We start from the raw sequence: 17410 nt of genomic DNA on the forward strand, positions 1-17410 counted from the left end.
CTTTTTATTTATTTTTATTCCTACAAATATTGATCTTGATACCCCCGTCCCTTGATCAAATAAATATAATATATTACAAAGTAAAACTCTTGACATAAAAAAAAAAAAAGAAAAAAAAAGAAAAGTAAAACTCAACATTAGTTTCTGTATTATTTCTTTTTATCAAAAAATGAATTTATTAATTTCCAATTGAAATGTTTACATACTTAGATAAGATATTGAAAAGAAACTCTGAGCCAATATGATCCCAGCTAAACTATCCTCCTTATTTTTCAATAAACACAACCACATAATATTATGGAGTGCATTTTTGCTCACCACCATTTAAGGTGGTGTATGCTCACCACTTTATTTATCACGATAAGTTTGAATTTTGAGATTTGTGCCTATCTACTACACGAATCTTGAAATTCAAACTCATCTAACAGTGATAAATAAGGTGGTAAGTATACACCACACCAAATGGTGGTGAGCAAAAATACTTCCTAATGTTATGCTTGGTTACCTTCCCTACAAGTAAACTCGAACGAAACAATCCCCACATCGTACACAAAAGCCCAGATGTAATGCACAATACTCTCCAATGAAGCCTCCACGCTAATCTCCTTTCTCCTTGTTCAACATCTGGATCACAGCAATCGCATCAGATATTATTCTCAATTATGTTGAATATAGTTTTAGCAACGGGTGATGTTATTTTGACATACAAGGATAGCGCACTCTCTAATACATTTGACCTCACATACTGAAAAACATTTATTAGAAAGTGTTTTAACAAACGTAAAAATTTTGTATGTCTAAATAATTTTATTGTAATTAATCACTATCTTCCCCCGACATGATCACAAATTTAAACACCGTTTTGGTGACTGTCAGCATCGTCTGTGCTTCTATGCCACATATGTGGGCAGAATATGACATATCATCTGCAGAGGTCCCATTTTCATAAGCAATATTATTTTTCTGCTATGGAATTTCAAACGGTACAATTGTCCCTTTAATTAACATAAATGTTCGATCCTAAGGTTTTTCAGTCACGCTCACATTACAAAATTTGTAGTTCCATTATCCTTATTTGGACGTCATTGTGCTGGATAAAAAACCATATATATGTACATATGCTGATTGGTGACCCCAGTCCAGTCATCATCTTCAATATTATTAGCAGAACAATTATAATTAGAATGATACATGACAAAAACCCTTTTGTCCACACAAATTATTATTGGCTCTTTATACACTACTCACCCGAAGCAAAAATAACAAATCAAATTAATGGAATAAGATAAGCATAACTGCGTGTCTAATGGGCCTATGTCCAGTAGCGGAGCTAACTTGGGATCAACGGCTAATTATGACCTCAACAGCTTCCTAATCTCATAGATATTTATTAGTAGATTTATCTTTGACTCCAATTAAGGAAAGAGTTAACAACGTTGAACTATAACCTATTATTACTTCTTCTTTCTTTCCCGTGTCTTCCTTCTCTTTTTTCTTGTGTGCAACCCAATGGTGGGTACCGCATGCTCGACGTATGTAATGCTTTGCTCAAAAAGACTTGGCAGGCAGGTCTTGATAGTCTGTTAGCCTAGACACACCTTCGCAGATGTAGATAAAAGAACACAACAGCTAACCATAGATGTCATCACAAGCTTTCGGCGAATATTGGTAGATTTTGATAGGTCTCTCCACCAAATACTCGACGAAATGGTACAATGAATATTTTTGTTTGGTCGAATCATGACCCATTATTGTAAAATTCTTGCTCCGTCACTGCCTATGTCGGTCATAGATCATTTGATGGGTCCCCCATCGAGGACAATCTTGTGACCCTACAATCACATGCATCCAAAAATATTCTTCTGTGACAGAAAATTGAACAGATGGAACTCTTCTGAGTTCATGATTCATGTAGTACAATATTATTCAATTTAAATTTTGTTTCCAGTAGTTAATTAATCATATTTTCTCTTGATATGTCTATTTTCGATCCCTTATGAATGAAAGTGTTCACGTGCCTTCGGTAATTCGATTGGGGTTTAGCTGATTTGATCAAGAATTATATGTCACGTTATTATCAAAACTAGGTATAAATCCTAGTTGCATGGCCGGACCATTTTATTAATATTAGTTACCGTGATTATGATCAAACACTTGTTTCATAATAAGATTATTAATAGTTAATGATAGTTCAATCATAGTAAGGCATGTTGTCCACAAACGTCACTAGCATTAGACAATGCAGAAAAGCTTCATATTATATGCTTGTTACTAAGGAGGCATACAATAATGAAATGCTCTTGAACTTCAAGACTTAGAAGAGCTTGAATTTCCTACAAAATGAATTACTCAACTATCCCAAATTACTCAATTATTCCAAATTTAACATTTTCAAATCGAGACAATCACATACTCATTACATATTATAGACCACATCTCTAACAAAAATTATCAGGTTCGTGGCAAACCTTTGTTTTATGTTATAACTAAAAAGTTAATTACAATGTTCTTTTAGACAAATATGTAGACAATTAACCCCATTTTATAATAAAAATAAAAAGGGGGATTTTGGAGGGTTTCGTATGAAATTGTTTGGCTCTTGGTCCATATATGTGGCATCTTGCTATAGTAACCTTGATCCCCCCACAACAAGATTTCTTGTAACTTTGGTGTTTCTTGAAACGTCTTACTATAACTAACTAGTTACAAAAGCATGACCTTTGCTATATAGGATGGTATTGTATTAAGAAATTCTAACCGGCAACAGAGACATCATCATCCTTATTAACCATATAAATATTTAGCCAACCTTTGGCCCTCTATAAATTAAATATTTCCAACAAGGGAATCAAAAGCCTCTTTTAAATTCCATCTCCCCACCACACATAACCTAAATTTTTCTTCCAAAGATCCAAGTATACTTCAATAGTTCAGAGAAGAACTAGTGCTTCTTTTCTGTTGCTAGCTACCAACCCAAATTATCCTTTATCTACAGATTTGAGCTCTCTCCTTATTAGTTAAAAAGGATTAATTTTATTTAATATGGGGCTGAGAGACATTGGAGCTACACTGCCTCCTGGGTTTCGGTTTTACCCCAGCGATGAGGAGCTGGTCTGCCATTATTTGTACAAAAAGATCACGAATGAAGAAGCCTTGAAGGGTACTTTGGTTGAAATTGACTTGCATACCTGCGAGCCATGGCAGCTTCCCGGTACATACATATTGCTCTGATTAATTACTATTTCTATATGTAATCACTTTACTAATCTCCTTGGTTTTTTCTTCTTCGTTTCTTGACTCTTTTCACTTCTCCTTCTTTATCTTTTCGCCCATCAAGATTCAAGTTGATGAGGATTGTCATGGTTTTTTAGTACTTTTCGGAAAAATAACATTGACCATTAAAAAGATCGATGAAATTAATCTTTTATTCCAAGACAAAGATTTGTTTTCTTTTCCGGGTCGGAAATCGCAAAGATTTGTTTAAGTTGTGGTGTTTTTGTGTCATGGTGGATGACATGATGAATTTCGAAAAAGATCAGAGAGAAAGTTGATGACTGACTTTCGAAAAAGATCAGTGAGAAAAGAGACAACGGAATTTTCTTTCTTTCTATATTTTTATTTCCTTCAGTTCTTTTTATTGATTTCATTCTATATACATATGTATAGCCAACTTTTTTTTTTCCATAACATGGCCTTCAATTCATTACTAATTATACATAATTGCAAAAAGAAAAAAAAAAGAAAAAAGAAAAAAAAGGAGACTTGAATCCATAATATTTTCATCTTCAAACTTAAGCATATACCATGTGTGATTTTACTTGGATAAGGTTTTGCAGATGCCGCTTCGGTTTTATGTAAGTCATTATGTTTTTTGAGTAATGAAATCCTACTTTGACCTAAAAAGAAGTTAATAACATCATACCATTACATGATCTCATCAATGTTGAGACTAAACTAGAGTTCACAATTAAGGCATTTACATGTCTATACTTTTACAAATAATATGTATGAATTAAAAATATTATGTATACGTGTGTGTGTGTCAGTCAGGCCATGGCTGGGTAGATGCAACTTTTGAGGAAGAATGACTCCTGAAATATGTATGGCATCTCTAGCTATACCAGATGACATAGGGATTCCTACCTTTTCAACCTAGAGAATAATTAATTAATTACTAATACGTTTTTTCACATCTCTTCGATTTGCCACAAACAGTAAGCACTATGCATGCTTGTTTCATCCCTTGGTTTACTATAATTCAAGTTTTTATTATAAAAATAGCTGATATAGTTTCCATATACGCAAGTATTCCTTATATCCTCTCTCTCTCTCTCTCTCTCTCTCTCTCTCTCTCTCGCACACACACACACAGCTGTTTTCATGCAAATCGTGTGGCTATAATTCGATCATTTGATGCCTGCTGTCATGTGCAACAATCGTCCCCAGTTGCCCATACATATCGAAACCGTCCATTTGAAGTGGGACCTTTGCTTTGTTTATAAACGGGCCAGATGTTTTCATGACTAGCAAGCTAGATGTGATCGATCTTCTGTGCTTAGTGTATCATTAATAGCTACTAATTATAATTATCCTTATCCTTGTTATTTCACATAGGAATCATCTACCTACCACCCGTATGTCCCAATTATTGTCATATGGTTAATTTCCTTGGCCTGATCTGACAGGGTCTTCTAAACTATGTATTAATTGTGAGATACCTTGAATAGTAATTAGTTTTCTTTATCTTCAACCATCAGATAAGAAGGAATTAAATAGAAACTTTAATTTATTCTTAGGAGCAAATCTGCTTAATTTATAGCCTTTGTATATCTTTTCAGTCCATCCGTCTGTAATATAAGAGAGAGACACAAATAAATGTATAACCAAAAATTGGTAGAAATTTCTCTAACCTTTGAGCCAGAAATTTAAAGACAATCTATAGGTTACTTTAAATTTTATTTTAATTTTTTTAAATAAACTAAATGGTTACTCATGGTTTTGCCTACAGTGAAAATATGACACGTGGCGTGCATTATAGTACTTCCCAATTCCTTTTTTTTTAGGCATGCATCACTTCAACACACAACTATTCATAAAAAATATCATCAAAGTCTCCATGTTCAGATAATCAGAGTTATTTGTGCCTTTGAACCCTAATGGATATGGTCCTTATCTATCACTCATCTCTTAGTCTCATCTTAGTTTCCTTAGACATAACTCGAACGAATGAAGATGATCTTGACTTGCCAACACATTTGGTAACTGAAAACAATAAGTTTATTGATCTTTTACGTGAAAAAAAAGAAGATAAAATGAAGCAATGTTACTAACAAATGTCACTTTTCTTACTTTTGACCAATTTTCAGACCCTACCATTCTTTGATAGGACTTTCCTAAGTACTTTTCGTTTGGCCAGAAGTTAACTTCAGTGACAAGAATATTGATGATGCTATATACCAAAATTCCTATTTAGCTAATTAGCATTGCATGCATATATATATATATATGTATGTATGTATGTATGTATGTATGTATGTATGTATGTATGTATGTATGTATAGCAAATGATGTAAGATTAATGATAATGGTGATTAGTGAAACTTTTGTGATTCTATTTTGGTTACCGTAGAGGTGGCAAAGCTGAATGCCAATGAGTGGTACTTCTTCAGCTTCCGCGACCGTAAGTATGCGACGGGGTTCCGGACCAATCGGGCGACGACATCTGGATACTGGAAAGCCACTGGGAAAGATCGGATGGTGATGGAGCCAGGAACTGGGGAGATCGTAGGGATGAGAAAGACTTTGGTGTTCTATCGGAATAGAGCTCCTAATGGAATCAAAACTGGTTGGATTATGCATGAGTTCCGGCTGGAGACGCCACATATGCCTCCTAAGGTAATTTCATTCCTAATACTGTTCATATATTATCTAATTTCCATATAATATAACTAATATATATATATATATATATATGTGTGTGTGTGTGTGTGTGTGTGTGTGTGTATTATATCTTACATGCACACGCCACAAATATTCTTCACCTTAAGACATAAAGTTTAATATTCAGTCACATGAAATTCAAATCTGCACGTGAGAACAGACCCATCGTTTTATTAATACACCAATGCAACGTTCACTCCAGTGAATTGTCTTTGAGTGAGAGATCATCAATCACAAGAAACCGGAAGGACAGTATGGGGTTCATGCATCAGCATCATGCATGGAAAATTTTGTAACAGTCCAAAATTTGGAGGGAAAGTATGAGTTGATGTATCATGTATCTATAACTCATCATAGTAACATTCACACGATGTACGATATCTATTTTGTGCATGCATCTAATACACCACCTTGCATGTTAACATGATGCATCAATTAACTCAAGTTATATCACTTCTACATATACTAATTAATGAAACTGAGTTATAATCATTCACATATCGCAACTATGTGTTGTAGCATTCTATATATTTCATTAAACATATGTATATTTGTTAATAATGTTTTTACATGTTTTAACTGCATTTTTGCGAATTGAACTCACTATTATGTTGTTCTTTTGTTTCACAGGAAGACTGGGTTTTGTGCAGAGTTTTCCACAAAGGCAAGGGAGCAGAGAACAGCACTAAACTCAGCCCCCATGATCTTATGTTGGAGACCACACCATGCACTGTTCCTCTAAATTTAGCTCCATCTCCTCCAACTCATGACCAAACAATGCCTTGTGTGTACAACCACAACCAAAGCAACTCTTTCCTGAATCTCCTACAGCTTTCTCATCAGGAGAAATACACCAACTCCTCCATCCCTGAATTAAACGCGAAAAACAACTACGACTATGGGTTTCTATGGGACATGAATTTAGAAGACGGCAGCTTCGACAATGAGGTGGCTCCAAATTTGGACGAGATGAGATTTGAGGTGGATGAGAACAGCATGGTTTTGCTCTAAATGAAGAAACAGACATATTCCATACCTAATATTAGACAGCTACCCAATTTGTTGATTTGTGACATATATTTATATTTGTGGTCTATATATATGTATATGGCTTGATTGGAAAAAGGTTTATGCATGCTTAGTCTTTGTGTCTAGGGTTTTTTTCTTTCTTTTCCTCTTGTATACAGTTCTGCAGCCATTTGTATAAATATCATCAATAATATTATTCTTTATTTAGTGTCAGACACATTTATACTTCCAATATATCCTTCAAACAAGTGATAATGAAGCTCCATTTTAAACTGTCATAGGCTTTGGCAAGATCTATTCTTTGATTTTTTAAAAAATTGAGCTTCCATACTATAAAATTAATTGACACTACGAGGAGTAGCCAAAATTCTATGAACATGCAAATTAAATCCTTTAATTTCCCGACATATATAGAATTTACGTTCTCAACATTCTCTGATGACACGTGATACTGAAACCATATATCTTCATCAGTCCTTGCTGTATGCAGTAGTACATTATTCTTAATTCCTGGCACCATGGACCATAGCTGTATTGTCTGTTTATAATTATTGTTCGAAAACTTAAACCAATTTCCTTCTTTGTTCTATTGATTTTGACAGGACAATCATGAGTGTAGTCTACACAACGAAAGGTTTTATACCAAAATATACAGACAGATCATAAGTGGTAGGACAATGAAGAATACGTTTTATTTAAAAATTTATACATACTTGAAATCATGCATGTAATAAAAATAACTTTGAAGTGTAAACTATTGTTTCTTCTAATTGGGTATTGCTTTTTCCTTGGTGGTTAGCGTTCATTTTAGTCAAATTACATAGACATTATTCACTTACATGTATACAATATTATTAAGAATAATGATGAATTAATTAATCTGCTTACACGTAAATATATAGAAAGAAGAAAACCAGATTGAAGATGCATTGCAAATGACAAAAAATCCTAATGTCCGATATGACAAGGGGGATTAATCGTATGACTACCATGTAATGAATGTGTCCATCTTTGTTAAACCCTCAAGATTTCAGATTAACATACATATTTTCAACATTACACGTACACCAACAAATAATTATACATGATAGAACACCTTGTTTATCCCTTTGTATAATGTTAAGAAGGTTGATATGATTACGCGTCACTTGTGCATTATGATAAGACTCACATCCAACGATCAAGAATAAATTCTACGCACTCTCATGTACAACTAACCCTAGTAAATAATGTCAAAGAAGGTTGTATCAAAATTTATAAAAGCATATATATATATATATATATATTAGTTAGGCTAGTTGTTAAGACAATGTCCGTCCTCTTGCACACAAATTAATATGAATTCCCTATATGGAGATTAGAATAGTTTAGGAAAGACCCATGACTTCAACATCGGTTGAGTTGAATTTACATTACGTACAAGCCTATTAGAAAACTCGAAAATTACAAGACTCTCATACAACCCGGCTATGTTAAAATTTAGATTGGACTAAGAGGAATTTTATAAATACATTCGATATTATCTACACTTGGGTGAGGGAGCGGACTCAACTTCACAATAGGCTAGCCATAATACTTTTGTTCGAATTAGCCTTTGACGAGAACCAAACATAAGATATTTCATTTATACGTAAAGAAAAATATCACTAAACCGTGACCGTAAAACTAAGTGACGGTTGAATTGAGAGTTACCCATACAGCCTTAGGTATACGTCCGTCCTCTTGGAATATTGATTTGTTAAAAGAATTCATAGAGAAAAGAAAAAAAAAAGTGAACAAACTGCACATAGGCCCATCAGTCTTTATTTGGGCCACCAAAGAGTTAAACATGGTGTACTAAAATGATGAAAAGCCCATCGTGGAGCTACAAGAACCCGCATTGTGTGATCCAATTCAAGATCAGACGGCCATTCGGACTCGAGCACGTTTTCCTTTTCCATGGTCGTCTTCCTTTCGAGTTCATTTGCCCAGCCATAAAAAGAACCTGGATTTCAACAGAAGGACGAACAAATCCCGCCAATTTCAGCTTCTGGGTAAGCATTAATTTCAGCTCCCTGCAAAACGTAGGAGTATTTTTTTTTTCCTGTTTTATTTTTCTTCCTTTTTTGGTGTATTTTGTGATGATACTGATGAAGAACTGCTGGGTGGTGCTAAGTGATTCTTTAAACTTCTGGGTTTTTAATTTTTATCAAATTGGAATAAAACCAATTAATATTTTTGCTGAGTGGTTTCATGGGTAGGGAAGATTTGTTCGCATGGATGGATGGGATTGATGATTCTGAATTGTTTGATTTTTCAGTCTAATTACATTTTTTGTTCTATTATCTGTTCAGTTTTATTCACTTTTTTTTTCTCTCTATTTGTATATTTTTTACATTTTCCCGCCGCACTTGTGTATATTACTGAGCTAGATAACATTCAATTGTACCAATTAAATTACCACTTTTTAATTCTAATATAAAAAAAAATGCTAGTGAAAACAAAAGCATCACTGGAAATAAAAAAAAGAGATGACATAATCAAAGGTTGTAATTGTAAACCGCAATCTCCTTATTTGTATGATTAGATCAATGCCTGTTTTCGGTTTTTGTCGTTGTGTTGTTGGATATCTTGAGATAATATGTTCTTGTTAGTTAGTTATCCTTTAGAATAGAACATGAGCAGCTTATATGAACTGTTGAACAATCCACTTCGATGTTTTCTCAATACGCTGTTTTAGATTGTGAATAAATATATTCATCAATCATTTTCATTAGTGTGTGATTTTGTTTCAAGTGTTTTTTTCATTTTTCACTTTTCTTTGCAGCACCGTTGGTTGTAGAATGCAACAACGACTTATCTACATTGTGAGAATATGGCACATAATTCAGTTCCGCCTGGTTTTGTGTGTCGTACATCCTTTGTGCTGAAGAGAGTAAAAACTGTTGAAGAAACCAAGAATGCCTTTGTTGATGCTTCTAATGAAGAGCCAGTCCAGATGGATACCATGTCTGACCTGATTGACATGGATAAGTTGAAAAGACAAAGGCCATGGATACTTTTCGACCAAAGTGATCTCAACTCAGAGGAGTCTGACTGTGAACAGTTTAATACGGTCTATTCCTCTCTTCCTCCTCTGTGTGTATGTGTGCGCGCGCGCGTGTGAATATTTATTTGCTGCAGTTAAAGCATATTACTGCCTCACACTTGAGTCTTAACTTGGTTATGTATGCTGATTAAGAGCTTGTATATATGTGTAGAGAGTAATAACTCCAGGTTACATGGTTCATCACCATCTTAACTACATAATAGAGTATTTATATGCTTTATATGATGATACCGAGACTTTTTTTTTGGAATAAAAAAAGGACGAGATTTTAGTGCTTAGAAAAACGGAATATTATCTAAAGTGGAGAAGTTGTATGTACCTTCGTAGTATTTGTTCTTATACTGTTGAGTAGGTTTAAGTTTATGGCTAACATTTTTAAAGTGGTAATCAATGTTCGCAAATATGTACTTGAAAATATTGAGGTCTTTGAGCCTTATAACCTCCTTTCCGTTTAGGAATAGTAGTGAAGGGTGAGATTCAGTGCTCAATCCCCTGCTGGTGCATGTATTGTGTTCTTATCAATTGTCAAAAGGAAAAATGTTGAGAGCCACTGTACGACAATTTCACTACGGTTTTATTCTAATCATTTCCTGAAGTTACATACATTTTCATTTTCAGGAACCCGCTACAAAATATTGCCTTCCGAAAGGTGTTACTCACGGATGTCCAGATTGCAGTGGTTGCCTGAAGGTTGATTTTCATTCACTAAGTTGTTTCTCTTCCCTTTGAATTGTATAGTTATTAGGTACTAGTTTCAACCTTTGCATTCGCCTTTGTTTTTAAAAAAATGTTTGTGAATTCTTGAAATAGGTGACTGGAAGGTGGCGTCCTGAAGATGCAAGAACAGATGTCCTTGAAGAAGCACCTCTTTTCTACCCTACAGAAGAGGTGATCCTTTTTCTGACTTTTACGACATTTTCATTTGTTTTGGGACTGACATATTCGCTGAATCCTTTGTTTTAAAATTTTAATGCTCAATTTTTTGCTTATAAAATTTCAATCCTTCAATTTCTAAAGGAGTTTGATTTTGTCCGGCAGGAATTTAAAGACACTCTTAAGTATGTTGCAAATATACGTGCAAGAGCAGAGCAATATGGTATCTGTCGTATTATTCCTCCTTCTTCCTGGAAACCTCCATGTCTTATTGAAGGAAACAAAATATGGAAAAGTTCTACATTTTCTACCCATATTCAGCGAATTGATGGGATACGAAAACAGTATTCACCGAGTAAAATGGTTGGCTTGAATGAAAGCCCAAAAAAGAAGAGGAGAAGAATCTTGACAGTGGGATTGGACTGTGGATCTACCTCAAGTCCAGGTGAAACTGAAGATTCTTATATCAAAGGTTTTGAAACAGAACCTGGACAAGAATTCACTCTTGAGAATTTTAAGAGTTATGCAGCTGATTTCAAGCGTCAGTATTTCCGCAAAAGTGAAGTCACTGGTGGTCAAGAGAAGTGGGTGCCATCGCTGGAGAATATTGACGCTGAATATAAACGTATAGCTGAAAACCCAACTGAAGAAATTGAGGTGCGTTCAGAAATTGGGACAATCGTTTTGTTACCTTCTGCTTTTCTACTGTGGAAGCTTGCTGTTAATTGTCATCTTGGTGTACTTTGAAGGTGCTTTGTGGTGATAATTTGGAGACTAAAGCTCTTGGAAGCGGATTTCCAACAGTATCCAGTGATTCCAATCCTTTGGAAAAGACAGATTACCCTGAATATTTAGCTTCAGGTTGGAACCTAAATAATCTACCCAGATTACCTGGTTCTCTTCTTTCTTTTGAAAGCCATGACACTTGCCATATTTTGGCGCCTCGGACTCGTGTAGGAATGTGCTTTTCATCTTTTCATTGGGTAAGATTTGATAATTTCTATGGCTCTCATGTTGCATCTGTTGCTGAAAATGTTATCTTTTTTAAAAAAAATGTAGGATAAAGTTTTCTTTTGGAACTTTATAGATAACGTAAGTGGTTGCCTTGTGTTGTTTTTAGTTTGTTGATCATGTTTTGATATATAATCTATGAATTTTTAAACAGAAAGTTGAAGAGCACCGCTTATACTCACTGTCTTACTTGCATCTGGGTGCTCCTAAAATTTGGTATGGTGTCCCTGGTAAATACTATGTTAATTTCGAGGCAACCGTGAGGAGCTCCTTTCCAGATTCATCCAAACTAGAACACCCTGAATTGCATCATGTGCTGGTGAGCTACTAGGATTATGATTCCCCCCTCCCATTTTTGTCAAAGTTCAACATTCAAAGTATCCGGTATTTTACAAGAGATGTTAACTTCTCTGTTGTCTTCTATTAGTATGTAGAGACCTTTCATGTCATGTAATTTTTGGTACAGGTTAAACAAATATCCCCGTCTGCATTGAAATCACAGGGTGTACCAGTCTTCCGTTGCATTCAGTCTCCCGGGGAGTTTGTTCTTGTCCTTCCAAGGGCTTATCATTCAGGATTTGATTCTGGTTTTAATTTTTCCGAGACAGCATGTGTTGCTCCCTTGGACTGGTTGCCTCATGGACAGGATGCCGTTGAACTTTACTGTGAACAGGGGAGGAGAACATCTATATCACATGATAAGCTGCTGCTCGGAGCAGCTAGAGAGGCTGTGAGGGCACAATGGGATTCACTGTTCAGGAAGAACGCTGCGGATAATATATTCTGGAAAGATGTCTGTGGAAAGGATGGGATCTTAACACATGCATTCAAGGTAATTCCGCAGATTCTATCGCATCATATTATAGTCAACTGCTGATCCTGAATGTATCCTACATATCCTACATGATTTTGAACATTATCGAACTGACACTATACAATCATGTCAGTTTTGCTTTTTGATTAAAGGGATTGTATTTTTAGGTCTTCTATCTTTCCTTTTCTTTCTCTGGTTTATATTTTACACCTAGTGAGACATGTTATGCGTCTCCAAACTTGATTCAATGACCTGATTTTGTTTTATCTGTAGTCGCGCCTCAAGTCTGAAGGCAGTAGAAGGAAATATCTCTTCAACTCTGCAAAATCAGAGAGGATGAAATCAAATTTTAATGTTACAAGCAAAAGGGAATGCAGCATTTGTCTCTGTGATCTGCATTTTTCTGCAGTGGTTTGTTCTTGTTGTGAAGGCAGATATTCGTGTCTGCTACACGCAAAGCAGCTCTGTTCTTGTGCTTGGAGTGACAAGATTTTCCTCTACCGTCACGAGATCTGCGATTTACAGCTACTTGTTGAAGCTTTGGAAGAAAAGTTTGACGCAGTCTACAAATGGGGCAAAGATGATCTCGGATTGACACTGCGCGCACATATTCCCAAGAACAGTCAAAATTCACCGGGGCATGTGGAGGGTGACTCTGACGCCGATAAACAGAAAGAGTCCATTTCTCGAATCAGGGAAGAAGTGAAGGCACGGATTCTGCGATCTACAACCTCAAACAAATCAAATTCAAATGATTACCCAACAGGATCCCTTGACTCTGCGACAGCCACTGGAAACGGTAAGAGTTCAGTCTCTAGCATCATGGATAAGGTGAAGGCGCATGCACTCCTCCGATCAACAATCTTCAATGAACTGAAAACAAAGGAGAATACAGTAGGACCTGCCATCGGCACAAACACAACAGGAAGCAATGCTACTCTTACGCTGAAAGTGGCTGCAGAGGGAACAACGAATGATGCTTCTCTTCTACCGAAAGAGGCGATAGACATGATGGAGGGGACATCCGATGTTTCATCTGCAAGTACAAGTGAAACAAGCTCCTCAGACTCCGACGATGTAATACCAGATCTTAACATTCTTCTGCGCGGAAGACAAAAAGTTCCCTCCCCTGCGGTGAAAAGCAGTGTTCCTCAAAAGCATCCGAATGGTGGTCGTCCGGCCGACAATTACAAGGCATCTTCTTCGAGCCATTTGGCTTCCAAGAATCAAACCCCGAGACAACCATGTCCTCAGAGTCCAATTCTTATTAGTGATGACAGCGATGGTTAGTTATGCAAATGCTGCTGAAATTGTACTTTGTATTGATAACATGTCGATGCGTTTTTTTCTGTTAATATGTTATCGACTATGATACAGTTTATCGATACCATATTAACAATCTGCTTTGCAACGAAGAACGGGCGTCATTGCTAGAGAAGAACCGATAATCGTCACATTAAATCGTAGTACAAATGTAGTACACAAAGAATTATTAATTATTGCGTAATAATGAATTACAACGTGAAATAAAAATATCAAAAAAATAAAAAAATCACATCTTTCAGAGGCCAGCTGAAACTAATCCATGCAGAGTGACGATCCCAATCACTTGATTCTGGTCACTGATGACGGGCAAGAACTGAACCGGCGACGGCGGCGCTTCCATCTTCTGCATGGCCTCGACCGCCATAGCGTCGGGACCTATTGTTCTGGGACGTCTGTTGCACATTTCACCGACCGTGAGCTTGAAGATAGCTTCCCCACTGGCCTTGAGAGTCCGCCGCAGATCTCCGTCGGTGAACGTGCCGATCAGGCGGTGCTCGGCGTCGATCACAAGCAGGCAACCACATCCCTTGCTCGTCAGCTCCACCAGCTGCTCCATTATCAGGTCCCCTTCCTTGCAGGCCGGAAGCTCGTCTTCCTTTTTCATCACGTCTTTCACCTGCAATTTTAGAAAATTAGGAGAAAAGAAAAACCCTAGAATTGGATTGAAGATGATTGAAATTGGAGCAAAGCAAGATCGGACCTTGAAGATGAGGGATTTGCCGATCCTGCCGGCGGGGTGATTGGCGGCGTATTGTTCCTTGGTGAGATTTTTGGCGCCCATGAGCGCGATCGCGACGGTGTCGCCGAAGACCATTTGGATGGCAGTGGAGGTGACCGGAGCCAAATCGAAGGGGCAGAGCTCTCGCTGCAAGGGCAAATGCACGTTCATGTCGCAGACGGAGGCGAGCGCATTGCCGTCAACGGAGGTGACGGAGATGAGGAAGGCGCCTTTGGCCTTGGCGCAGGGGACGAGGCGGAGGAGCTCCTCGGTGGTGCCGGACTTGCTGAAGAGGACCAAAACGTCGGTTTTGGAGAGTGCGCCGATGTCGCCGTGGAGGGCGTCGAGAGGGGAGAGGAAGCCTGAGCGGATGCCGAGGGAGACAAGAGTCTGGGAGATCTTGTGGGCGACGAAGCCGGACTTGCCGACACCTGAGAAAAATATAGTGGCGCCGACGGAGGATTGGAGAAGGAGGGTTTGGGTGAAAGCCAGTGTGCGGGGCAGGTCCAGGTGCTGGAAGAAGAAGTTGAGGTGGCTCTGTTGGGATTTGAACAGGTTTAGGAGGGTAGTTTCGTCCATGCAGGAGGGGGAGGCGGCGGAGGAGGAGAATTGGGTTGTGGTGGTGGTTTTGGTATTGGGAGGAGAATGCGGATTGATGAAGTCTCCGGAAAAAGGTGGCAGAGAACCCATGATTCCTGCACTGCTCTTGCTTCTACAGAGAGGGAGGGGAAGGGAGAGAGATCTACGCGTCGTGTCGGTGGCGCTGAAATCTGAATAAATCAAGGGTAGCTCCTTCACACACTCATCTTTTAAATGTTACGCTCTTCTTAATTTCTGACCTGGAATGGATTAAAAAATTAAGAGTGCGGGGAATAAAAATAAATGTGAAAACCACTATCCTAAATCAATCAAGCAATTTTCATATGGTCTTGGCCCGTCTATTAAAATCAAGATCAATTAATAATTTAACCCACAAAGTTTGAAGTAGAAAAAATATATTGGATTAAATCCTAAATTTTTTGCTTTAAAAATTTTAAATTTTAACTCAAGCGTTGTAGATGGTTTTAAGAGATGTAATTAATTTGAATTTTAGATTTAATAAATTTTTTAAGTGACGAATTTCAAAAGATTTTAATAGCCTTTAGAATTTTATATAGAAATATTTTTCTATCAAGTGTTAGTGATGTGTATAAAATATTAAAAAAATTAAAAGGGGTGGAAGAAGTAATTTGAAGTGTATGAATATAATCTCTTTTAATTTATAATAGCATGGTCATCAGTGAAGGAACTTTTGAACTAGAATACTTTTATAAAATAAGCAAAGGTATAGTTCAAAATACATAAACATTAACATACTTCAGACAAGCTATATATTAGATAAAAGCACTAATCCGTTAGTATTATGAATGATATGTAAAAGTTCGTATATTAAACTCTTTGTATTATGCAATAGAATGCTTCATTTCAAATAGCACAAAAGTATGGTTGTTGTTTTGGGAAAATAGAAATCTCCAACCGAATTCCATTTGTCGAACCAATTTATAAAAGATAGTATCCCAACAACTGGTAAATTGATATCATATGTGCAGCCTTTCGAATATCATCTTTTATAACAAAATATATATAGCCAGTAGGAAACAATACCCAAATAAGCATACCAGTACTTACGTGCCAAAATAGGGTTTAAGCATATGCATATTTTGGTTCTTCATATAAAACTGGTTTTGCACAAATAAACACAGCTGCATACGAAGCTTGCATATAAAGTAGTTTTGGATAACAGTAGCTAATCCAAGACAACAATAAGAAAGGAAACAACTATGGAGAGGATAAATGAAAGTATGGAAATCGTTTACCCATACACAACGAGATACAGGTTGAGTCAAATGGACTCCACAGCCCTCTCTCACTTCCGGTTTATGGTTTCTCTCTCTCTCTCTCTCTCTCTCTCTCTCTCTCTCTCTCTCACCACTTTCTCTAGCCCTTACTCAGTACATAGACTGCACCGCTCCACAGCCCTGGGTTTCTATTTATAGCTATACAAAGTCGGCTAATTCTTCGATAGGAATGATGTAAAAGCCTTTTAATTGGCTATGGTTTTGGTCCAATTAGAATATAACAAACAGTTTAATAAAATAATGTAAAAGGGAAGAAAATGAATAATATGAACATATAGTTCAAATACCTCCGTAATGGTGTACTGAACTTATTTGATTCAAAATAATAGTAAATTAGAGTATAGAAAAATGAAATAAAGGAATTAACAATTAAATAAGAAGTAATACAAAACTTTCTGAAATTAATAAGTATATACAACACATAATTATTAATTATATATAATTATTTTTGAAAATACAGGTCCTTACAGACCAATCGACCCCGATCGCAAATGCAAGAAGAATTGGAGATCCGTGCGTGTTCAGTTAGGGAGAAATATACCTCAGGGGCGTCGATGCCAGAAAAGTGAGTGAGGTCGAGATTGGCTCGAGCGAGCGAAAGTGTGAGCCATGAGCTTCCCATTCCGAGAGCCACAAGGGTGTAACTATAAAAGAAAGTTGAGGCTGGGGGCAGGCAGTAATTTTGTAAAAAAATGAGGAAGAGTGCGAAGGTG

At 36.7% G+C, this 17410-nt stretch overlaps 3 protein-coding genes across 4 annotated transcripts; 2 read left to right on the forward strand and 1 right to left on the reverse strand.

Moving 5' to 3' along the window:
• Positions 1-2741: 2741 nt before the first annotated feature.
• On the forward strand, positions 2742-7182 carry LOC103958874 (protein CUP-SHAPED COTYLEDON 3-like). Its single transcript, XM_048573725.1, has 3 exons — positions 2742-3211; positions 5630-5895; positions 6571-7182. The coding sequence occupies exons 1-3, from the start codon at positions 3043-3045 to the stop codon at positions 6949-6951; spliced, it is 816 nt and encodes a 271-aa protein (XP_048429682.1). The 5' UTR covers positions 2742-3042; the 3' UTR covers positions 6952-7182.
• Positions 7183-8847: 1665 nt separating this feature from the next.
• Positions 8848-14156, forward strand: LOC103958876 (putative lysine-specific demethylase JMJ16). 2 transcript variants are annotated; one of them, XM_048573792.1, is made up of 9 exons: positions 8848-9002; positions 9776-10063; positions 10676-10747; positions 10868-10945; positions 11096-11587; positions 11680-11913; positions 12096-12260; positions 12408-12773; positions 13029-14156. In XM_048573792.1, the coding sequence occupies exons 2-9, from the start codon at positions 9824-9826 to the stop codon at positions 14043-14045; spliced, it is 2664 nt and encodes an 887-aa protein (XP_048429749.1). In that variant the 5' UTR covers positions 8848-9002; positions 9776-9823; the 3' UTR covers positions 14046-14156. The 2 variants fall into 2 exon arrangements, with proteins under 2 accessions (XP_048429749.1, XP_048429750.1); XM_048573793.1 differs by lacking the exon at positions 12096-12260.
• Positions 14157-14186: 30 nt separating this feature from the next.
• On the reverse strand, positions 14187-15607 carry LOC103958875 (probable arabinose 5-phosphate isomerase). Its single transcript, XM_009371196.3, has 2 exons — positions 14782-15607; positions 14187-14697 (listed from the first exon to the last, which is right to left on the reverse strand). Exons 1-2 carry the CDS (start codon positions 15487-15489, stop codon positions 14317-14319), a joined length of 1089 nt encoding a protein of 362 aa, XP_009369471.2. The 5' UTR covers positions 15490-15607; the 3' UTR covers positions 14187-14316.
• Between the last annotated feature and the right edge of the window lie 1803 nt (positions 15608-17410).

This window comes from the organism of the source record quoted next, unplaced genomic scaffold (assembly GCF_019419815.1).
Source record: "Pyrus x bretschneideri cultivar Hongxiangsu unplaced genomic scaffold, Pyrus_bretschneideri_v1 Contig7, whole genome shotgun sequence".
In the NCBI taxonomy this organism is placed as follows: Eukaryota; Viridiplantae; Streptophyta; class Magnoliopsida; order Rosales; family Rosaceae; genus Pyrus; species Pyrus x bretschneideri.